Source organism: Aedes aegypti, chromosome 2 (assembly GCF_002204515.2).
Source record: "Aedes aegypti strain LVP_AGWG chromosome 2, AaegL5.0 Primary Assembly, whole genome shotgun sequence".
In the NCBI taxonomy this organism is placed as follows: domain Eukaryota; kingdom Metazoa; phylum Arthropoda; class Insecta; order Diptera; family Culicidae; genus Aedes; species Aedes aegypti.
In genome coordinates, this window is record NC_035108.1 from 17,151,057 (window position 1) to 17,176,058 (window position 25,002).

A 25,002-nucleotide genomic window follows, 5' to 3' on the forward strand; every position below is an offset into this window, starting at 1 on the left:
TGTTCAGCAAAATTATAGCCAATATGTTGAAGGTTCACTGTATGGTATTTGTTTTGTTTTAACTGCTATTGTTTTCCTGGAAACTTTGATTATACCACTAAGGTCGAACTTTTGCCCCACCTTACTCTATAGCTTAGATACTATTACAAATTACGTGGAAGTCTATTGAAGATTGACTTTTTTCACAAGAAAACCATGAAACAAATTGTTGATACTGACATGAAGTTAAATTAAAACTTAGCCTAATTTGAAAGAAGGCCGATTCGTAATTTTCTCTCGAAAATTTAGCTCACAATAGTTGAAAAAATGACTTTTTGATGATAAAAACAACTTTAGTTGAAATGGCTTCAAAAAAGAGACTTTAAGGTGATTATAGAACGAAGCCAAATCTCAAATTTTCAAGAGCACAAGACTTGAGAACGCAAACAGCGCTTCGCGTTGAAAATTTATCCTATTGATCCCCACCAGCATACAAGCAATTTAATTGGTTTTCAACGTGAACTGTTGTCAGATTCTCCAGTCCTGTGCACTTGAAAATTCAAAGTTTGGTTTCGTTTTATAATCCTGGTTTAAAAAAAAGTGACCAATTCACTAAAAAGTGACTCGCTACCAGCCTTGACGTCGTCAGCGAAACAGATAAACTGGCTAGATTTATTGAAGATCGTGTCCCGCATGTTGAAGCCCGCTCGTTACATACCACCTTCTAGCGCAATACTGGAGGCAGAAAACATCATCGCCTAGTTGCAGTCTTTTGCGTGTTGGAAACGAGTCCGATAACGCACCCAATGTCTTCACACAACACTGTACATTATTCATCGTAGCCTTGATCAGTCTAGTCAGTTTTCTGGGAAAACCGTACTCGTCCATAGTCCGCTTTCAAATAGATGAATAGGTGGTTCGTAGGAACTTGATATTCGCAACACTTTTGGAGGATCTGCCGCAACATAAAGATTTGATTTTTTATCGATCGCCCGTCTACGAAACTTCTCACAAATCTACTTGCCAGCGGCGATACATGATCTGGGAAAGCACTTTACAGGCAGCGTTAAGAATTGTGATCGCTCGATAGTTCTCACATTCTAACTTGTTCCCTTTTTGTATATTGGGTATATTACTCCCTTCTTCCACTCCTCCAGTAGCTGTTTTGTATTCCAGATCCTGGCTATCAATCGGTGCAGACAAGTAGCCGACCTATACGGGCCCATTTTAATAAGATGCGCTCCAATACCATCCTTCTCAGCTGCTTTGTTGTTCTTAAGCTGTTAACATCCTTAACTTCACTTATTGTGGGAGTTGACACGTTTCCATCATCCGCCGTACTGATGAACCCATTCCTCCTGATGCCTTGGTCTTCCTCCTCTGCGCCATTTAGGTGTTCATTGTAGTGCTGCTTCTACCTTTCAATCACCTCACGTTCGACCGTCAAGATACCTCCATCCTTATCCCGTCACAGTTCGGTTCGCGGCACAAAGCCTTTGCGGGATGCATTGAGTTTCTTGTAGAACTTACGTGTTTCTTGAGAACGATACAGCTGCTCCATCTCTTCCAGGCGGTGCCAGAATAGATGGGTTTACTGTCTTCGCTTCTGTTTGTATCGTTCCACGTTTTGACGGGTGCCTTGCTGCAGCATAATCACACGCGCTGCATTCATCTCGTCCAAAATCGTCTGACACTCCTTGTCGAACCAACCATTCCGTCAATTTCCTTCCACGAACTTAATGGCACTTTCCACTACTTTGACACTACTCCAGTAGTCCTCAAGAGGATCTTAGGTGAGCTTTCACTCATCCGACAATGCTGCTCCAAGGCATTGCGCGTAATCAGTTGCGGCTTCGGGTAGCTTGAGTCATTCCAGATTATACCGTGACGGGCGTCGGTACCGAATGTTGCTCACAACGAAAAGTCTTTGGCGCACTTTAACCATCACAAAGTAGTGGCCCGAATCAATGCTTGTGCCGCGAGAGGTTCTGACGTCGATAATGTCTGAGAAGTATCTTTCATCAATTAAAACGTGATCGATTTGTGATTCAGCCTGTTGGAGTGATCTCCAGGTGTACCGATACGGGAGACTGTGTTGGAAGTAGGTACTACGTACGGCCATGTTCTTGGAGGCGGTGAAATAAAACAGTCTAAGGCTGTTTTTGTTCGTAGCTAAGTGCTAAACTTCCCTATAATCGGTCTGACTTCCTCCTCCTGGCCAAACTGAGTGTTGAGATCTCCGATAACGATGCCTTGGGCTTTCAAAATTTCTCCATAGTAATTTGTATACTTACATTGTCTTTGGGCCACCTTCAATTCACCACCGAAAAAGCTGAAAATTTAACAGAACACTATTTTTATGGTAAGGATGGCATAAAAGGTATGGGAGATTGGATTTTAAAATATTTTTAAATTTTGAATAGCCTTACTGTGTACGTTGATTATGCAGATATTGAAGAAACGGCCTTTGATCTTCAACTTGCACATTCTGTTGTCGATTGGTCACACCCAATCACGCGTCTCTGCATGGGCTGCGTCTGCTGAATCAAAAATAGCAGCCGGAAACATTTACCCGGCCTAATAATTTGTTGAAGAGAAATCGATCACTTCAGTTACGCCCTTGTGATACTGCTTGCGTTCAGTATATATGTATGTAGGGGCTTGAGACAAAATCCTGTTCCGCAGTGTAATTTGTTCATAGAAATGAGAATGTTTGTTTTACGAAAAGTAATATTTAAATTTGTTCAACAGCTTTTCTTGAGTGTTCATGCAAACTGTTAAGTTCCCCACAAGAAGCGTTTTATTTGATCTTGATTTTCCATCACATCGTAGAAAAGTAGTTGAACGATATAAAGAAAATCTGTTACGATTTCATTAATAATTAAAAAAGATAGATTATAAACAAGGGGTCAACCTTATAAAATGAACAATCCTTAAGACCTGTTACCTCAATGGTGGGATATCGGGGATATTCCTTTCTGAAGCTTTGGATCGTTACAAGATCTCTCCAGAATCGACTCGTTTCGATGTACATGCTTCGCATTAGAATAACCACCAGCTGGGAGCGCAGGATGAGGCCAATCAGTTTCCCGTTCTCCCGGACTCCCTGATAAAAGAAATTGATCAGTGAAAATATTAAATTTTTATGGTAACACAACTTCGACTTACATCTTCGGCGTCCTCGACGACAGGGAATCCGTTATGCGTGGTGTTCTTCAAAATATCGATAATGTAGTTCACTTTCTCCTTGCGGCGTACACAAACTACCGGTTGATTCATAATATCTTCGGCGATATTCTGCCGGAGCGATGGATCTACGTGCCAAGGCAACATCGGTACCTTGGACGCCTTGATCTGGTTATCGTATACGCCTTCGTTGAAGTAGTCTCCGCACCACTTGGCGGCCATCAACGTGAGTATGATTGGCAGCACGAAACCGATGTTTCCCGTCGTTTCCAACAGGATTACGCTCAAACTCAGTGTCATTCTGACGACACCTCCCAACTGAGCGGCTGCTCCTATCAATGCGTACTTGCCCGGGTGGACGAAGATCTGAAAGGTTTAAGAATTATGCAAACTGTTCGGAATGGTGTGAATGTCTGCTAAAGTTACGTACACTTGATCCGGGGAACGCCAGAACCACGAATGATGCGGTCAATCGGCCCCAGGCCGCACCGACCAACAACGTCGGAATGAAAATACCCAGCGAAACGCTCAGGCCATAGGTCACACAGGACAGCGGATAGTAGATCAGGACGAAAACTGCCAGCGTAAGAATCTTGTGCGATCCGGGTGGATCGTGAAACAGGGCCTTGACCGTTGCCTCCGGAGTTTGGAACCAGAGCGCTGCAGCTGCATTGTATTCGTTATCTTCGCAGAACAGCTGGACAGGAGTCAGTGTAGGATCGTTGCCAAGCGGACGGCAGTCGTTGATCGAGTAGGCCATCGCACATGCACCGGTAGCCCCGATGGCCGCAACAAAGGCCGCCTCTAGCACTCTAGCCCATCGTGATTTGATGTACCGAGCCCGGAAGATGTTGATCCGGTTGTTCACGCAATTCCAGAAGGCACCGGACATACCACCGAACACACCCATCAAGATGAAGATCGGTAGTTCATAGTACTCGAAAGGCAGCGGTTCAAATTCGCCCAAATTGAACAAACCTCGGTATCGGAAGCTGCTTAGACCGTGGTACGCGGAGAGGACAATGTTCAACGTGAAAGAGCTTATAATGGAAGCGAAGAAGGTTCTCCAGATCAGCGATTGATTCCAGAAACTGGCCGCTTCCTCCAGTGAGAAGAGAATACCACCGATCGGAGCTCCGAAAGCCGCAGCCACGCCAGCCGCCGCACCGCCAACCACAAAATCACGCTTCTCGTGATCATCCCGGAAGTATTCAAATATCCTCAAATCCCTCCGGAATGTTGTACTCTTTCCCTGGGACAGTCCAGCAGCTATAACCGCTCCGCTGTGAATCATCGGCCCTTCCTTACCACCGGCCAGTCCACCCACAACCGAAGTGACCACGCCCACAGCCTTCACGGCCAACGTTTTGATCCGAACGATTCGCGGAATCTTCACCCCGTTCAGGTAACACTTCACCTGCGGTATTCCACTCCCAGCCGCCACCGGCTCCACGTACGCCACCAACGTGGCCCCCACCATCACCGGAACCACATTGGTCAATACCCAGTACAGGTAGGGAATGCTGAGATCGCCGTTCAGCACGTTCTGATCGACCTCACGTTTCAGAAACGAGTACTTCAGGAACGACATCTGATCGATGACGATGTTGATCCCGCAGGCCACCAGGGCCGTCCCGATGCCGATCTGCATCGAGATGATCCATCGGGCAAAGTCCTTCCGCACGGTGGTGCGCTGTTCGATCTTTTGATGCTCCTCTGTCCACAGGACATTCTCGCACACATCGTAGTCCAGACTCTGAAATGGAGATCCAGAACAAACACGCTTTCAATCTACCTAAGACTCATGTTGAGAAAGGTAACTAATAAAAAACTATCTCACTTCCTCTCGATCTACGCTTTTGCGCCGCGACATAACCGCCACGTTTAGCGTCGTTATTCGTAATACTTACTGATACCAATTCTGATTTATTATGACTTATCAGCTGCAAAACCCTACGCGGCTTCCCAACTGACCTGCACTGCAGAACAGAAAGGGATTTTTCTATCTGGATGCGTCATGCGAAAGACACTGTATAGCTGTTCGCTTGTGTAATACATTAACCATCGCTCTTGCGTGGATTCCTGATAATGCAGTGCAGCTCGAGTTTCTCCAAAGAAGGGATTCTGAAGCAGTGGTTCACAAGCTCAACGGTAAATTTCATAAAATGGAGGGTAATTTGCCCATTATTGCGGTTTTCCCTATTATTGCGGTATATTTTTTTACTAGGTATTTTTGTGTGTTCCAATAACCCGCTCATGCAAAAAATTAAACAAAATTTTAAAGAAATGTCGATTTTAGGTACAGCCTTATTTATTGCAGTAGTAGCTATGGTTTGACCATAAAATATATCAGGATAAATAACGAACTTCGAAATAATGCATTTTCTAGTAAATTTGTCACGAAATCTGTTAACCGTGAGCGGAAATATGAACACTTAGATGCAGTAACAAATGTAATCAAATATTTTTTTTATGAAAGTTTTTCAAATTCTTTTTATTTTGCCGCTGATTACCTATACTTATAGTTACATTGTGACATAAAAATAGTATTGATCGATACAATAGTTATTTTATAATAAACATTTGAACGCATACATTTCCTCAAATGAGCCAAATCTGGTGCACAGACGGTACTTCGATTTTATGGACATTTTATTACGATTTTGTGAACAATTAAATTTCATAATTTGTTTTATGACGTTCAAACAATTCTAAACACGTGGTCTGTAAAGTGAACATTTGTAAAAGGTTCCAAAGGGATAAACCACTGCGACTAGTTTTCTTCGATCGTTCGTGGTATACCCGTGTTCTTTTTTAAGTCGTTCTACTCAATTACTATTGAAAAATGTTGAAGTAGGGTAGGTGTACCAGTTATGGACATATTATTTATTTATTTATTTATTTATTTGGTTTTACATCAATTATCTTGATAAATCCTTGCCAACAATATTTCGCCAATTCATTCGGTTCATGGCCGCTTCTCTCCATCCTCGACTGCGACCCACGCTTTGCAGGTCCTGGTGCACCTGGTCAATCAACCTAGCTCGCTGCGCCCCACGCCTTTTTGTTCCGACCGGATTCGTAGCAAACACCATCTTTACAGGGTTGTTGTCCGGCATTCTTGCAACATGCTCTGCCCAGCGTATCCTTCCAGCTTTAGCTGCCTTCACGATACTGGGTTCGCCGTAGAGTTGAGCGAGCTCGTGGTTCATCCTTCGCCGCCACACGCCGTTCTCCTGCACGCCGCCGAAGATCGTCCTTAGCACTTGGCGTTCGAAAACCCCAAGAGCTTCCAAGTCCTCCTCGAGCATAGTCCACGTCTCATGCCCGTAGAGGACTACCGGTCTTATGAGCGTTTTGTACATCGTGCATTTGGTGCGGGGGTGAATCTTTCTTGACCGCAGTTTCTTCTGGAGCCACGACTTCCGCTGATGATGCGTCTTCGTATTTCCCGACTAACTTGTTGCCAGCCGTCAACAAGGATCAGAGGTAGACGAACTCGTGTACCACCTCGAAGCTATCTCCGTCTATCATGACACTGCTTCCTAGGCGGACCCTGTCGCGCTCAGTTCCACCAACCAGCATGTGCTTTGTTTTCAACGCATTCACCATTAGTCCGACTCTTGTTGCTTTGCGTTTAAGGCGGGTAAACAAATCTGCCATCGTTTCAATTTTTTCCCCAATAATATTCATGTCGTCCGCGAAGCAAACAAATTTTCCGGATCTCGTGAAAATCGTGCCTCGACTGTTAAGTCTGGCTCTACGCATGACACCTTCAAGCGCAATATTGAACAACAGAAACGAAAGTCCATCGCCCTGTCGTAGTCCCCGCCGAAACTCGAACGAACTGGAGTGTTCGTCCGAGATCAACATGCAGTTTTGCACACTGTCCATCGTTGCTCTTATCAATCTTGTGAGCTTCCCGGGAAAGCTGTTCTCGTCCATGATCTTCCATAGCTCTACACAGTGAATACTGTCGTATGCCGCCTTGAAATCGATGAACAAATGGTGCGTAGGGACCTGGTACTCTGGGGTAGTAAGCTAAAGCGTTACGGCTCACACAAAAAATTGAATTTTTTCATACGCTTTTTGTCCCGGAATAGGCGGGTTTGCTGTTTCCACTTCAGTCTGTATCGTTCCACGCTTTGTCGCGTACCATGCTGCAGCATTGCAGCCCGCGCTGCATTCTTCTCCTCTAAAATCGCATGGCACTCTTCGTCGAACCAATCGTTTCTTGAGCTCCGTTCCACATATTCGACAATGCTTTCGGCAGCGTCGTTAATAGCTGCTTTGACTGTCCTCCAGCAGTCCTCAAGAGGGGTCCTATCGAGCTCGCCCTCATCCGGCAACGCTGCCTCAAGATGCTGCGCGTGCGTAATGGCGACATCCGGTTGTTTCAGTTGCGCTAGATTGAACCGAGGCGGGCGTCGGTACTGACATCGTTAATGACGGATAGTTTTGGGCGCAGTTTCACCATCACCAGGTAGTGGTCGGAGTCAATGTTAGCGCCACGATAGGTTCTGACATCGGTTGTGTCGGAGAAGTGTAGTCCATCGATCAAAACGTGGTCGATTTACGATTCTGTCTGCTGAGGTGATCTCCAGGTGTACCGATACGGGAGACTGTGCTGGAAATAGGTGCTACGAATGGCCATGTTCTTGGAGGCGGTAAAATCTATCAGTCGTAGGCCATTCTCGTTCATCAGCCGGTGGACGCTGATCTTTCCAATCGTCGGTCTGAACTCCTCATCCTGGCCAATCTGAGTGTTCAAATCACCTATGATGGCTTGGGCAGCGGTCATCCTCGCGGTCGAGCTGCGCGTAAAATGCGTCCTTGTCATCATCAGTGCTTCCGGAGTGAGTGCTATGCACGTTTATGATGCTGAAGTTGAAGAACCGGCCTTTGAGCCTCAACTTGCAAATTCTTTCGTTGAGCCTTTGCATATCACCCATCACTATAAAAGCTGTTCCCAGCTCACGTGTGTTGCCGCAGCTCTGGTACATGATATGATTACCTCTAAACGTTCGCAGCATCGAACCTGTCCACCACACCTCCTGCAGCGCTACGTTGCCGAAACCGCGGATCTTCAGTGCATCGGAGAATATGCGTGTGCTTCCGTTTGGGAGAGATTCGCAGTTCCACGTACCGAGTTTTCAATCGCTAGTCCATTTCCGTTGCTGTGGTCTTTGTCGATCGTTCCGGTCCGTATTCTCTCGTTGACGTTCCTGTGCTGATGTGTTTTTTGACGGAAGTCCACTAGCAGAATACAGTGGGATAACTCGGAATAATCGGAGAAAAAGGGTTATAAACGCGATTAAACTACGAACAATGATTTATTAACGTGTTACTCGTACAAAGGAAAACGAACGAATGAAAAATGTATTTGCTCTCTCTCATCATCGTGCTGCTGGTAGCAACATTGGTAGCAACGAGGGGTTGCACGGTGGTTATTCTCCTCCAACACTCCTCCTGAATTACCACCAAATGTCCTCAATTCGATAGTCCAACTTGATCCACAAATCTCGTCATCATGGTTGGTCCCAAAGGTTTTGTAAGGGCATCCGCAATCATTTCGGTTGAGGGGCAATATTGCAGTGTCACAACCTTACGTTCACACAGTTCGCGGATGTAATGGCCCTTCGTTTCAATATGTTTAACTCGACCGCTGACCCGTTCTGCTTTAACGAAGCTGAGGCAACCTTGGTTGTCCTCATAGATGGTTGTTGCTTCCGGTTGAAGCTCGTCCAAATCCTTGAGTAAGCGCCTGAGCCAGACTGCTTCTTGACATGCTAGAGACAAAGCATTGTACTCTGCCTCCAACGTCGATAAAGCTACGCTGTCTTGCCGTTTACTGACCCAGCATATCGGTCCTCCACCGTAGAAAAACACATATCCGGTAGTTGAACGTCTCGATTGCTTGTCTCCTGCCCAGTCCGAGTCTGCATAGCCAGTTAGAATCCATCCATTACCAGGACCAAACTTAAGCTTGAAGTCTTTCGTCGCCTTCAGATATTGAACGACTCTTCTAGCTGCCGTCCAGTCCATTTTATTTGGTGCGCTTACCTTTCTACCAAGAAGACCAACACTTGCTGCAATGTCTGGTCTCCCGTTCACTGCTAAGTATAGCAATGCTCCCACCAGACTCCGGTACAGTGATGTATCCTGGAAGCTCTTGCTGTCATCGTTTTGCGCAACGTAGCCTAAGTCCATCGGTGTTCTAGCTGGCTTGGACGCTTCCATGCCAAATTTTTCAACCAAACTGTCGATGTAAGTTGTTAGTTGCATCATGTAACACCCACCTTCTTTGGTAATTTCGTGCCCGAGGAAATAACGCACATTTCCAAGAGATGTGATGTCAAACTTCTCCCTCAGTTCCGCATAAACTCGATCGATTACGGCCTCGTCAGTGCACGCCATCAAAAAATCATCGACGTACACAAGTAAGTATACTGTAACGCCGTTGTTCTCGCGCGCATAGAGGCACGGATCCGATCCTCGCTGTTTGAAACCGATGTCCAGTAATCCTGCGTGAAGTGCCTGATTCCAGCACCTTGCGGATTGCCGGAGTCCGTAAATGCTTTTCTGCAACTTACACACAAACTCCTCCTGTCCGGGTGCTTCAAAACCAGGGGGCTGTCGCATATATAGTTCTTCGTCAACTTTGCCATTCAAGTATGCCGTTTTAGCATCATATTGCTTCAACACCATACCACGTTTTCCAGCTACTGCTAGCAAAGCACGCAACGTTGTCAAACGTGTCACAGGCGCGAAAACTTCTTTAAAGTCAATACCGCGCTTTTGGGTATAGCCTTGAGCTACAACCCTTGCTTTATATTTAATCACTTCACCACTTTCGTTCTTCTTGAGTTTGAAAACCCATTTTGCACCGATCAGTTTCTTACCGGCTGGAAGCCGCACTAGGGTCCACGTATTGTTTTCTTCATGAGCTTGCATTTCTTCTTTCATTGCCTGCTTCCACTCGGGTATCGCCAACGCTTCATGATAATCAGCTGGCTCTTCCACATGGGTTGCCAGTCCGACTACAAAACCATCGTATCTTCTCGGCAGAACACCGCGCGTGGCGCGATTCGATCTTCTCACTTGCTCTTCTTGCTCTTCTCCGAAATAAACATCATCGTCCAGCTCAAATCCAAGGAAATCACTTTCAGCGTCTTCATAAACTTCTTCTTCGGGTTGTTCAGGCACTTCTGCCACTCTTTCGCCCGGATTGTCAATCATTTCCACTTCACATCCGCTATTCTGCGACACATCCACTTCCACCAGTACTGGCTCGCTCAGCTTTTCGGTATCGGCGTGCTGTTCTGAACCGTTGTTCAATTCAACGAATCGTGCGTCGCGGCTGATAATGATCCTGTCTGTGTTGCGATTGAGGAAACGAAATCCTTTGTGGTGCTCAGAATATCCGACGAAGATGAGTTTTTCGGCCTTCGGTTCGAATTTCTTGCGTTTTACATCCGGAATGTGGACATAAGCCTCACATCCGAATACACGGAGCTGCTTGAAATCCGGTTTCTGCCCCGTCCATAACTCGTACGGTGTTCGTTGCACAGCTCTCGTCGGTAAACGGTTCTGGAGATGAACCGCCGTCATTACTGCTTCTCCCCAATACCGTTTGGGAAGTCCAGCATCAAGCAGCAAACAGTTCGCCATTTCTTGCAAGGCCCTATTTTTTCGTTCAGCCACTCCATTCTGTTGTGGCGTGTATGGAGTGGTGAACTGATAGTGTATACCTTCGGCCTTGTAGAAGTTCAGGAGATCGGTTCCGACATACTCACCCCCGCCGTCTGACCTGATGGCTCGGGGTTTACGGTTGAACAGATTTTCGACCCATCGAACGTACTCCTTTATTTTATTAGCTGCTTCGCTTTTCGACCTGAGGAGGTATACCACGCAATAGCGTGTACAATCATCAATCATGGTCATTATATATTTATTTCCGCTGGGAGTCGGGTTGTCCATAGGACCACACAGATCCGTATGGATTAAATCCAAAGGCTGCAGTGATTTTCGCTCTGTGATCTGTGGGAATGGCCGGCGAGCTAATTTACCCTTCAAACAACACTCACAAATGATTCGCTCACCGCAGTCTTGCAGCTCAAATCCGCTTACCATATCGTTCTTGTTGATTACACTCACGACGTCCATATCTCTGTGGCCCATTCTGCGGTGCCAGGTGTGCTGACACTTTTCACTGTGATTACCCTTCACGGCCAGGCACTGTTCTGCTACCTTCAGCTTATATTGGCTTCCAACCATTTCGCCAACTGCTACAACGACGCCTTCAGCCGTTCTAATTTCACAAGAATTTTCCGTAAAGGTGACCACGAACTTCTTCAGAGCTAGCTTTCTGACCGAGATCAATCCGCCCTCCAGGTTGGGAACGAATAGTACGTTATCCAGGGTGATCGCGATACGTTTTCCATCTCCGTTCATCCCGAAGAGTACTCCAGTTCCGCATCCAGCCGACCGAGTTTTAGTGCCGTCTGCTAGGGTCACGTCGACTATTACGTCCTTCTTGAATTCATTGAAGAAGCTGCGATCATTAGTCATGTGGCAGGTACAGCCACTGTCCACCGTCCATGCACCAGCAATCGCTCCTCCTGCGACAAAGCAAACGGCCCCGTACACGACGGTATCATCTCTCACTTGAGCCGGTGGGGTTTCAGCTTGAGCTTGCTTCGCATGTTGATCAGACGTCACCTGCTTTGATTCACTTGGCTTTTCACTCTTCTTCGTCGCTAAAAACTTTCGACACTGGCGACGGTAATGTCCTGGCTGATTACAAAAGTAACACTTTTTCTTCTCCGTTTTCTGCACATCTGCCTTCAAAGCCTTCTCCGCTACGAGACCGCACGACTGACTCGCTCGCTTCTGGGTTTCATCCCGCAATCGAGAAACTATGAAGTCCATTGTCAAATCAGCTTGGGGACGATTTTCCAACGAAGTGACAAAGCTGTCGAATGACTTCGGCAAACTTCGTAGCAGCATAATTATCCTGAGCAGTTCCTGCAACTCGACACCAGCGTTATCCAATTTTTCGAACAAGTCCTCCGTTTGCTCGATATGCCGCTCGACATCACCACCTTCTTCCAAACTAAGAGCACAGAGCTGTCGCAAAAGAGATGCTTGATTCCCAATCGTCGCTTTGTTGTGGTACGTTTTAAGGTTGTTCCACATTTCACGTGCATTCGTCGATTTCTTGATGAAACGCAGCTGATTATCCTCCACAAAGAATGCGATAATAGCACGGGCCTTTGCATCATCCTTTTTCCACTGCGGCATAGTGGCATCCGCCTCCTCGGGTTTAGCAGCATCAATGACATACCAAATTTCATCACGCTCAAGCATCGTTTGCATGCGATACTGCCATGAAGCGTAATTTGCACCACTGAGCTTGGGAAACACTGCTTTTAGATTGTCCGCCATCTTCTCGTTCCAATCGCGCACGAACAGTTCTCGGAAAAACGCACTTTCTTCCGGATTTTTCGACGAAACACCGCACTTTTCCCGATATCCGACACTGGGGCCAGAACCTGACGGAAGTCCACTAGCAGAATACAGTGGGATAACTCGGAATAATCGGAGAAAAAGGGTTATAAACGCGATTAAACTACGAACAATGGTTTATTAACGTGTTACTCGTACAAAGGAAAACGAACGAATGAAAAATGTATTTGCTCTCTCTCATCATCGTGCTGCTGGTAGCAACATTGGTAGCAACGAGGGGTTGCACGGTGGTTATTCTCCTCCAACATTTTTACGGTTCGGTTGCAGGGCCTGACACCAACCCCCTAGATTTCCGGAGGACTATTCCCCCTAAATGTTCGGAGTACCATAGTGAGCAGTTTAGCTTAGAGTCCTTCTCTAGCACTCGGACGATGATCAGCCACCCCTGACATGGGGAACAGACGCGAATTCGAAATTATTCCGTAAATCTTTCTGGAGTTCTTCTGGACATCGGAATTATTCTGGAAAATATTCATGAAAACTTCTGAATGTCTGTGAATTTTCATTGAATCTTTCAGGGATTCTTGCGAAATAACTTCTGGGATTATTTTGGACATCACTGTAAAAAACATTCAAAATCCATTTGGAATTCTCTTGGGTTTTTTTTTTAGATATTTACGAAAATCCTCAAATAATTCCTTTAGAAATCTCTCTGATAATATTTTAGTGATTTCTCTGTGGATTTTCTGTAAATAGACCTAGGATTCTTCCGGAAATCCTTTTTTAATTCCAAAGCAATTTCCAGAAGAATTTTCAGAAGGATATTTTTAAGAATCCAAGATATTTTTCCGAAGAATATCAATGTAATTTCTGGAAAAATACCAGAACGATTTACGGTTGAATCTTACGAAAAGTTCCGATAGAATTCTTGAATTCAAGTAGAATTCCAGACGTATTTCTCGGCAAGTTTTACGGAAGAATCCCAGCAGAATTTCTTGAAACATTCCAGCGAAATTTCTGGAAGAATCTTCGAAAGATATTTTGAAGCAGGATAACAGAAAGAAATCTGGGGGTATTTCAAAAGAATTTCCGAAAAAATCCTAGGGAGATACTCGAAAGAATAACAGAGTTATCTTGAAAAATTCAGGATGCTCCTAGATCCTAGAAGTAATTCGGGAAGAATTTCCACAAAATCTAGTAGAAAGGATTTGAAGGATCCTCAGAAAGATGTCCGAAAGAATCCCAGAAGGTTTTCCGAAAGAATGCTAGAAAGATATCCGGAAGAATTACTGTAGGATTTTTTCCCAGCAAAATTTCAAGGATATTGATGTAAAAATGTCAGTGGCATTTCTAGAATAATTTCAGAAAGATTTTCGAAAACCTCCTCGAAAGTATTATAGAAGGATTTCCGAAAGCATCTCAGGTGATTTCCGGAAGTATGCCAAAGGTATTCTTATAAGAAACCCAGAAATATTTCCGGAAAAAATCCGGAGTTATTTTCGGAGGAATTCCCGAAGAATTTCTAGCAGAGTGGTAGTACATTTTTTGGCAAAATCTTCTAAAAATATCCAGAAGAATTGCATCAGGATTTTTGGTAGAATCTTCCACAGTATTTCCGAAAGAATCTTCAAGAATTTCGAAGAATTTAATTTCCAGGATTTCAAAAATAATTTTCAAGGAGATAAACGCAAAATCACATACTGATTTCTGCAAAACATGCAATAATATGTACAGAAGAATGGGCCCAGATAGCCGTAGCGGTAAACGCGCAGCTATTCAGCATGACCATGCTGAGGGTCGTGGGTTCGAATCCCGCTGGTCGAGGATCTTTTCGTAAAGGAATTTTTTTCGATTCCCAGGGCATAGAGTATCTTCGTACCTTCCACACGATATACACATGCAAAAATGGTCAATCGGCAAAGAAAGAAAGAAGAAAGCTCTCAGTTAATAACTGTGGAAGTGCTCATAAGAACACTAATCTGAGAAGCAGGCTTTGTCCCAGATGGGACGTAACGCCAGAAAGAAGAAGAATCACAAAAGAATATCTGAAAGAATCTCAGAAATAGCACCGGAATGCTAACGATTTTTTTAGATGAAGCCAAAAGTGATATCTGGAAGGATTCTGTGATTTACAGAAAAACTTAGAGAAAAATCAGAAATAATCTCAAGATTTCCAGAACAATCCCAGAGAGGTTCTGAAGGATTCTTAAGTGATTTAACCCGTAGGCTACGGGGCTGACAACCAAAATTCAAATTGCTCGTATTTGAGCATAACTCCATATTTTTCAGTGATTTTTTTAAGGATTGCTTCACTAATAGTTGTAGTTTCATGAGTGAGGGGAAAGTATAGATTCAGAGTATTGTGGACAAAGTTATTCCAGAACATCTCTGGGTCAGGTAGGGTAAAAATCACATAAACTTCCTTTTAGAACTCATTTATCATTTGGAAACGAAATGTTTTCATACAAAAAGTGAATAGACCCGTTATTTGTAATAAGTTACGATGCAGCAGGATATTAAGAAAAAATAAAATTAACCTAGAACAATGCTAAGGCCTCCAAAACATTCTGAAGTTTTGACCATAATCTACACAGGTTCATAAATTATTTTAAGCGAGTGATGTCCTCGTTTAGTGGTTTACAGGACTCATTTAGCCTTAACAGACGTGTTCACAAATTTTGACAAGATATTGGATATTGGAAGTCATCCAAATCAACCTGGAGTTCAGGTCATTTTGATCTATCAAACCTACTACAGTTTATACTCACCCAATTCCTGTGAAACTTTCTCGTTCCCATCCATAAAGCATCATATGATCCGGAAAGTGTACTGCTATGAATATTGATAATCTGAAGGTCTTCAGAACATACTGTAGTTATGGGCATCAATTTCTATATGCAGCTTGACTTATTATTCAAACAAAATGTTTTCAATACATCCATACTTGATCGCAAATCTCCGTTAGAGTTAAAAAATTGTTTCAGACGTGTTCACAAATTTTGACAAGATATTGGATATTGGAAGTCATCCAAATCAACCTGGAGTTCAAGTCCTTTTGTTCTATCAAATCTACTACAGTTTATAGTCACCCAATTCCCGTGAAACTTTCTCGTTCCTATCCATAAAGCTTCATATGACTCGGAAAGTGTACTGCTATGAATATTGATAATCTGAAGGTCTTCAGAACATACTGAAGCTATGGGCATCAATTTCTATATGCAGCTTGACTTATTATTCAAACAAAATGTTTTCAATATATCCATACTTGATCGCAAATCTCCGTTAGAGTTAAAAAAAAATTGTTTTAGACGTGTTCACAAATTTTGACAAGATATTGGATATTGGAAGTCATCCAAATCAACCTGGAGTTCAAGTCTTTTTGATCTATCAAATCTACTACAGTTTACTTACTTACTTATTTGGCTTTACATCAATTATCTTGATAAAGCCTCGCCAACAATATTTCGCCAATTCCCTCGGTTCATGGCCGCTTCTCTCCATCCTCGACTGTGACCCACGCTCTCCAGGTCCTGGTGTACCTGGTCAATCCACCTAGCTCGCTGCGCCCCACGCCTTCTTGTTCCGACCGGATTCGTGGCGAACACCATCTTTACAGGGTTGTTGTCCGGCATTCTTGCAACATGCCCTGCCCAGCGTATCCTTCCAGCTTTAGCTACCTTCACGATACTGGGTTCGCCGTAGAGTTGAGCGAGCTCGTGGTTCATCCTTCGCCGCCACACGCCGTTCTCCTGCACGCCGCCGAAGATCGTCCTTAGCACTCGGCGTTCGAAAACCCCAAGAGCTTGCAAGTCCTCCTCGAGCATAGTCCACGCCTCATGCCCATAGAGGACTACCGGTCTTATGAGCGTTTTGTACATCGTGAATTTGGTGCGGGGGTGAATCTTTCTTGACCGCAGTTTCTTCTGGAGCCCATAGTAGGCACGACTTCCGCTGATGATGCGCCTTCGTATTTCCCGACTAACATTGTTGTCAGCCGTCAGCAAGGATCCAAGGTAGACGAACTCGTCCACCACCTCGAAGGTATCCCCGTCTATCGTAACACTGCTTCCTAGGCGGGCCCTGTCGCGCTCAGTTCCGCCAACCAGCATGTACTTTGTTTTCGACGCATTCACCATTAGCCCGACTCTTGTTGCTTCGCGTTTCAGGCGGGTGAACAAATCTGCCACCGTTTCAAATTTTCTCCCAATAATATCCATGTCGTCCGCGAAGCAAACAAATTGTCCGGATCTCGTAAAAATCGTGCCTCGACTGTTAAGTCCGGCTCTCCGCATGACACCTTCAAGCGCAATATTGAACAACAGGCACGAAAGTCCGTCGCCCTGTCGTAGTCCCCGCCGAGACTCGAACGAACTGGAGTGTTCGCCAGAGATCTTCACGCAGTTTTGCACACCGTTCATCGTTGCTCTGATCAATCTTGTGAGCTTCCCGGGAAAGCTGTTCTCGTCCATGATTTTCCATAGCTCTATGCGGTCGATACTATCGTATGCCGCCTTGAAATCGATGAACAAATGGTGCGTAGGGACCTGGTACTCACGGCATTTCTGGAGGATTTGCCGCACGGAAAAGATCTGGTCCGTTGTCGAGCGGCCGCCGATGAAACCTGCTTGATAACTTCCCACGAACTCGTTTGCTATAGGTGATAGACGACGGTAGAGAATCTGGGATAGCACTTTATAGGCGGCGTTTAGGATGGTGATTGCACGATAATTTTCACACTCCAGTTTGTCGCCCTTTTTGTAGATAGGGCATATAACGCCTTGCTTCCACTCCTCCGGTAGCTGTTCCGTTTCCCAGATTCTGACTATCAGCCGATGCAGACAAGCGGCCAACCTGTCCGGGCCCATCTTGATGAGTTCGGCTCCGATACCATCCTTGCCAGCGGCTTTGTTGTTCTTGAGCTGTTGAATGGCATCCTTAACTTCCCCCATCGTGGGAGCTGGTTGATTTCCGCTGTCCGCTGTGCTGACGTAGCCATCGCCTTCGCTGTCCTGACCTTCTGTGCCTGTGTTCTCTGCGCCATTCAGGTGTTCATCGTAGTGCTGCTTCCACCTTTCGATCACCTCGCGTCCGTCCGTCAAGATGCTCCCATCCTTATCCCGGCACATCTCAGCTCGCGGCACGAAGCCTTTGCGGGATGTGTTGAGCTTCTGATAGAACTTCCGCGTTTCTTGAGAACGGTACAGCAACTCCATCTCTTGGCATTCCACCTCTTCCAGGCGGCGCTTTTTGTCCCGGAATAGGCGGGTTTGCTGTTTCCGCTTCTGTCTGTATCGTTCCACGTTTTGCCGCGTACCATGCTGCAGCATTGCAGCCCGCGCTGCATTCTTCTCCTCTAAAACCTCCTGGCACTCCTCGTCGAACCAATCGTTTCTTGAGCTCCGTTCCACATATCCGACAACGCTTTCGGCAGCGTCGTTAATGGCTGCTTTGACTGTCCTCCAGCAGTCCTCAAGAGGGGCCCTATCGAGCTCGCCCTCATCCGGCAACGCTGCCTCAAGATGCTGCGCGTACGCATTGGCGACATCCGGTTGTTTCAGCCGCTCGAGATTGTACCGGGGCGGGCGTCGGTACCGTACATTGTTGATGACGGATAGTTTTGGGCGCAGTTTCACCATCACCAGGTAGTGGTCGGAGTCAATGTTGGCGCCACGATAGGTTCTGACGTCGGTTATGTCGGAGAAGTGCCGTCCATCGATCAAAACGTGGTCGATTTGCGATTCTGTCTGCTGAGGTGATCTCCAGGTGTACCGATACGGGAGGCTGTGCTGGAAATAGGTGCTACGAATGGCCATGTTCTTGGAGGCGGCAAAATCTATCAGTCGTAGGCCGTTCTCGTTCGTCAGCCGGTGGGCGCTGAACTTTCCAATCGTCGGTCTGAACTCCTCCTCCTGGCCAACCTGAGCGTTCAAATCTCCTATGATGATCTTGACGTCGTGGCTTGGGCAGCGGTCGTACTCGCGTTCGAGCTGCGCGTAAAATGCGTCCTTGTCATCATCAGTGCTTCCGGAGTGTGGGCTATGCACGTTGATTATGCTGAAGTTAAAGAATCGGCCTTTGATTCTTAACTTGCACATTCGTTCATTGATCGGCCACCACCCGATCACGCGCCTTTGCATATCACCCATCACTATGAAAGCTGTTCCCAGCTCGCGTGTGTTGCCGCAGCTCTGGTAGATGGTATGATTACCTCTAAACGTTCGCACCAATGCTCCTGTCCAGCACACCTCCTGCAGCGCTACGATGTCGAAACCGCGGGTCTTCAGTACATCGGAGAGTATGCGAGTACTTCCAATGAAGTTGAGAGATTTGCAGTTCCACGTACCGAGTTTCCAATCGCTAGTCCATTTTCGTCGCTGTGGTCTTTGCCGATTGTTCCGGTCCGTATTCTCTCGTTGACGTTCCTGTGCTGATGTGTTTTTACGGTTGGCTTGCAGGGCCTGACACCAACCCCCTAGATTTCCGGAGGACCATTCCCCCTAAATGTTCGGAGGGCCATAGTGCGCAGTTTAGCTTAGAGTCCTTCTCTGGCACTCGGACGATGATCAGCCGCCCCTGACATGGGGAACAGACGCTGTTGTGAGCCGCTCCTAACGTGGAGTACAGACGCTCCAGGTTTGCAAAAGCAAACCCCCCCTTCCCTGTCAGCATACGACCAAAGTTCCCACCGGGGGTTGGTTACCCGATCTTCCCCAAGGTTACTCGTACCCCGGCCAGTACCACGAGGAGGTAGGGATAGGAGTTGCTGGGCAAGAGGCTAAGGACCGCACAAAGGGGTCTATTTTATTCCTGCAGGTACGCATACCCCCTACTACAGTTTATACTCACCCAATTCCCGTGAAACCTTCTCGTTCCTATCCATAAAGCTTTATATGACTCGGAAAGTGTACTGCTATGAATATAGAATATCTTAAGGTAACTGAGCGATCATCTTTTCCGAAACGTCTCGTAAAAAATACGTCGGCAGAAAAAATACAAATTCTTTCTTGAATATACGCTACAACAAATTGGCACAGTCGTCTTGTTTCCACCACATAATTTACAGTTAATGATGTATACGAACGATACATAGAGCGTCCGTATTGCAATAATCGTTCCACCTTTCGTAAGGCAAAATATATGATTTTCGATGGTCTACTTCACAGCGTGTAGTTCATCATCATCATCATCATCATCACCATCATCATCTACATGATTGATTTGATTCCTGTAAACGCATCTTAACATTCGTAAAAACTTCCAGCTAACAACGTGCTCAGTGATTTCCAAAAACTCATGCAAATAATTTAATACACGCTGCAAGAGACATTTTTGAAATTAGTGGAGGTGCTCAGTACCCTTGAATGTCCATATGTCATTTCAAAAGCTTTGCAGATGTCTCTAGAGCACTGTTTCTCAACCTTGCTAACGGTGAAAAAACGGCTCGCTGTGAGGGGTTCGTTTCAGCGTGCTTTTTACTTGGTCGGCGGTCCGCGGACCCCCTGTTGAGAAGTGGAACTGTTATAATAAATGTTGTTAACAAGTGAAAAACTATACCAGAAACTTTTTTTTAACTTTAACGGAGATTTGTGATCCAAGAAGACCTTAAAATGTTCAATATTCATAGCAGTACACTTTCCGAGTCATATAAAGCTTTATGGATAGGAACGAGAAGGTTTCACGGGAATTGAGTGAGTATAAACTGTAGTAGATTTGATAGATCAAAAAGACTTGAACTCCAGGTTGATTTGGATGACTTACAATATCCAATATCTTGTAAAAATTTGTGAACACGTCTGAAACATTTTTTTTTAACTCTAACGGAGATTTGCGATCAAGTATGGATATATTGAAAACATTTTGTTTGAATAATAAGTCAAGCTGCATATAGAAATTGATGCCCATAACTACAGTATGTTCTGAAGACCTTCAGATTATCAATATTCATAGCAGTACACTTTCCGGATCATATGATGCTTTATGGATGGGAACGAGAAAAGTTTCACAGGAATTGGGTGAGTATAAACTGTAGTAGGTTTGATAGATCAAAATGACCTGAACTCCAGGTTGATTTGGATGACTTCCAATATCCAATATCTTGTCAAAATTTGTGAACACGTCTGTTAAGGCTAAATGAGTGCTGTAAACCACTAAACGAGGACATCACTCGCTTAAAATAATTTATGAACCTGTGTAGATTATGGTCAAAACTTCAGAATGTTTTGGAGGCCTTAGCATTGTTCTAGGTTAATTTTATTTTTTCTTAATATCCTGCTGCATCGTAACTTATTACAAATAACGGGTCTATTCACTTTTTGTATGAAAACATTTCGTTTCCAAATGATATATGAGTTCTAAAAGGAAGTTTATGTGATTTTTACCCTACCTGACCCAGAGATGTTCTGGAATAACTTTGTCCACAATACTCTGAATCTATACTTTCCCCTCACTCATGAAACTACAACTATTAGTGAAGCAATCCTTAAAAAAATCACTGAAAAATATGGAGTTATGCTCAAATACGAGCAATTTGAATTTTGGTTGTCAGCCCCGTAGCCTACGGGTTAAGGAAGAATCCTAGGGGAAACTGACAAAGAATTTTAGAGTTTTAGAGCTCGTAACATCAATAAGAAATTTAATTTATAAATTTTTATCCAGGTGCATTTAAGAACATCCAAATTAAATAACAGTTCAAAGTGTAAAATACCATTATCATGAGTTTTCGAGGATATAGATATGTTTGTTATTTGATATTTAAGTTCTTGAAGCATGCTGTCTGAATATTTACAAGTAATTATAATAAATAAGTATGTAAGCAACAGTAACAATTTCAATTTATCCCCATAATTGAACGACAATTTTAATTAGAATGTGCCTCCACCACATCATCCCTCTCAGAAGGATTTTGATTCTCATTTTGTTTTTGCGGTGATTCGCTCCCAATATGACAATTCGTCCGGTGGGGTGTGCTGCTGTCGTCATGATGATGGTTGACGAGAGCAATGTCAAACTCATTCATGGTTTCAAAACATTCGGAACAAAATATTTATTTTCACCGCTTACTTCACTTATTTATGAAATTGGATGAGATCCAATGGTAGAGAATTCATTTATCTACCCAATGGTATTTTAGAGGCAGCAGAGAATGTCCCGAAGCGTGTTTTATTCAAGCGCAAAAATCACTCAGGCGAAAGTTCCAATGAAACTAACCTCACATATCCTGGTTTTCCAACCTCAAACTAGTGCTCCTACCAGCCGGATCTCAATTTTTATGAAAGTAGTGCAATAATACAAAAAACAAACGTATGTAGAACATAGAGAATGGATATTCCTACCTTTTCCGCATAACTGTTTCACTGTGAACCGTCTTATATCAGGAAAATAAATCATTTTTCCCCACAGCGGCATGTGATGGATGCGTGAAAAATCAAATCTCTCATCATCTGATTAGTTGCGCTATCAAAGTATAGTCGGCTAACAGTAGTAGCCATGATTTGTGTGTGCTATCTTTCGCGCCAGAAGCAGCAATGTTGCCTGTTCAGAAGTTAGATGAGCACTGTTGAAGTACACTGCGGAACACGTTTTTGTCTCAAGCACCAAAATACCGCTGTTTACTAATTTAAGGGTTGCTGAGTCCATTGCCGTTTTCAGAAATATCACGGCACGTCTAGTTTTCGAGATATTAACTGCTGAAAATGTAAAATTTGACTGTTTCAGCCAACTTGCATGCAAGTTTGCCAGCTTGTACGGCAATTTATTCGCTTAATTTGTCACAGAATTCAAGCTTCATGTATAAAACAATTGTTATCAACAAAGTTCATAATAGTTTCAATGGTAAATGATATTTTTTGGTCGTTGAGAAAGGTATTGTATTCTGCCATAAAAGAGAAATGAAGAATTTTATATGAAGACTACAAGCATGTTGGAAAAAATCGATTTAAACTAAATTTTATCGTGAAATTTCAACTAAATTGTGTCTAAATTGAAAGTTCAAGTCCTATTTAGCATGTTTGAAAGAGTATACCACAAAAAAGATTTATCAAACTACATACATTAAAATTTATGTAAACATCAATTAAACCAGTGTTTTATGCAACTTTGGCGACCTGTAGCTAAAAATTGTGACGTGCTGGAACATTTCTGAGAACGGCATCAGATTTAGCGACCCAAAATCTAATAGAAAAACATAATTTGATACTTGAGACACGCAAAAATGTCATTTTTGTTACGCTGTGGTATTTGCGATTGGGTATAAATCAATAACTAATTACTGAGACGTCCGATTTGAAAACGGTCTTCGACAATGTTGTAGCTGATGAATGTAGGGAGTCGATGCCCGTTATGGACCCTTTACGTATTATGGACCCCCTACAGAAAAACATAAAATTAACACTCAAATCAACCTTATTCCTATGAAAATCCACCGGGGGAACTTCGATTGCATTGTTAGTCAGTAGTTTCAGGCAAAATATTTGGTTTGAGGCGCAAAAAAACAGATATTTGAACAGTTTTGTAAATGAAACCACACAAGAGGGTCCATAATACGCATTTCCAGGTGGTTCCATAATAGGCACGTCGGCAGCGAGCCGGATTACATGGGAATCAAATGGAGGGTCCATAATACGCAACGTCAAATTTGTAAACAATCCTATTATGGACCCCGGGAGGGTCCATAATAGGCATTCGGACAACAGTTTTCTAAATGTTCAACGCCGAATCTCGGCAATTCGAATTTTTTGCTGAGATCTCGGCGAACGTTACCGAGATTTCGGTAAATTTTTTACCGAGAATCGTCAAATTATTACCGAGATATCAGCTGTTGGGTTCTCGGCGAAACCGTTTAAGTGTGTATATTTCTCTGGGAAAATCGTATGAATTTATATGTTGCATGGGTGTACTGTAAAGTAAAGACATTGAACTTGTTATTACACTCCACAAAACGTATATCCGCCTGATATATAATTGCGGAAAGGCGTCGAGAACAAATTTCAGCTACTAAGGGGTCCATTACTAGCATTGACACCCTATCTCACAGTATCAACGTAGCTCTAATCCCCAAGAGCACATGGGCACACACTACGACCGATTGAATTCATTGATTCCTTTTCCCATAGTAATTCCCATACAAACTTTGAAGGGTTTGTGTAGTCTCAGTTTTCATCCGAATGAGCTCAAATTTTGGGAGGATACTCAGAATTTGAACTAGAATCGAATGAGCGGTGTGGAGCAAACACGATTTTTTGAACCACTCTAATAAGCAGGACATGTATATTGTCCTACCCTAAACTTGACTGTTACATATTAAAGCCAAAAAATGCCCCCATCTTCAACGTTCGATCGTTCGCTATCAAGCCAGACCAGATGATGCAATCGTTTGCAACTTTAGTCATCACTGCCTATTGCATTCTCAGCCTTAAATGCTCACTAGCCTCCCTATACAGTACGCAATTCTAGGTATCCCAACCCAACCAAGCAAATACTTCCAGAGTCGATGGGGACTTACCTCGTACTGTGACTGTCCGCGTTTCCGCCGCCTCAAACTGAATACTGGCTGATTGTTGGGCATCGCACCATTACCTGCCCCATCGGGATCGCCTTCCTCTGGCGCCAGGTTGATGATAAGATTCCCCTATCGAATACGATGAAGGTTATTCAGCATGCAATGATCAATTTCGATTTCAATATTAGGTACATACATTCCCTGGACGAGACTCGTTATCGCTAATATCGTCGTCGGAAGAATCTACCAATAGTCGCTGCTTCTGCGTCATTTCAAATCAGCGCTTTGTTACTGCTCCGATTGACTGTTTAACGATATACTTGCGACGATCGACGCGCCACCATATTTCATATAACGGAGTGTATTAGAACTAACTTGGAGGTGATGATTTGGAGGTTAAAATCCCCTCCAAACACTAGCGATTTTGCGGTGGGATGTTGACGTTTGATGACGAATACAGATTTCTTCCACGCGCAAATAAGTCCAGATTCCTGAATCCAGCGCCAGGAAAGTCGATTCGCTGTCCGGGTGGACCATGCACAAAGTATACTATCACTATTTTTTGTTTTGACCTCGAGACATTCGCACAGGTACTTCCAGTTCCACTTCCTCTCGTATGACTAATCGCTTTTGTTTTGGAGGCAAAGGCGATAGCAAGCAGCAAAGTATCTGTACACAAGGTAATGTTAATTATGTTTTTTCTCATTTTCATTATGAGATTCGTTGCATATTTATATAAAATTTTCTAAGCTCAACTATTTCTACCTTAATATAAAAACTGTTGTTGGTAAATTTTGGCTCATCTGAAATTTATTTCAAATTGCTTTTGCGAATGTGGGAGAAAATAATTATATATTTATGGTAGGCTATAT

General features: G+C 44.0%; 1 protein-coding gene across 3 annotated transcripts in view; it reads right to left on the reverse strand.

Annotated features, from left to right (window-relative positions):
* Positions 1 to 24,771, reverse strand: part of LOC5569288 (H(+)/Cl(-) exchange transporter 7) — a 39,203-nt gene extending 14,432 nt beyond the window's left edge. The window contains exons 1-6 of one of the 3 annotated variants that reach the window (XM_021840041.1): positions 24,587 to 24,771; positions 24,327 to 24,431; positions 24,134 to 24,259; positions 3,596 to 4,921; positions 3,148 to 3,531; positions 2,927 to 3,085 (exon numbers count right to left, since the gene is read on the reverse strand). In XM_021840041.1, coding sequence (XP_021695733.1) covers positions 2,927 to 3,085; positions 3,148 to 3,531; positions 3,596 to 4,921; positions 24,134 to 24,259; positions 24,327 to 24,401 — 2,070 coding nt within the window. In that variant the 5' untranslated portion in view covers positions 24,402 to 24,431; positions 24,587 to 24,771. Of the gene's footprint in view, positions 1 to 2,926; positions 3,086 to 3,147; positions 3,532 to 3,595; positions 4,922 to 5,005; positions 5,066 to 24,133; positions 24,260 to 24,326 lie in introns of those variants that run through there. The other 2 variants (XM_021840040.1, XM_021840042.1) reach the window with 2 other exon arrangements.
* Positions 24,772 to 25,002: the final 231 nt, after the last annotated feature.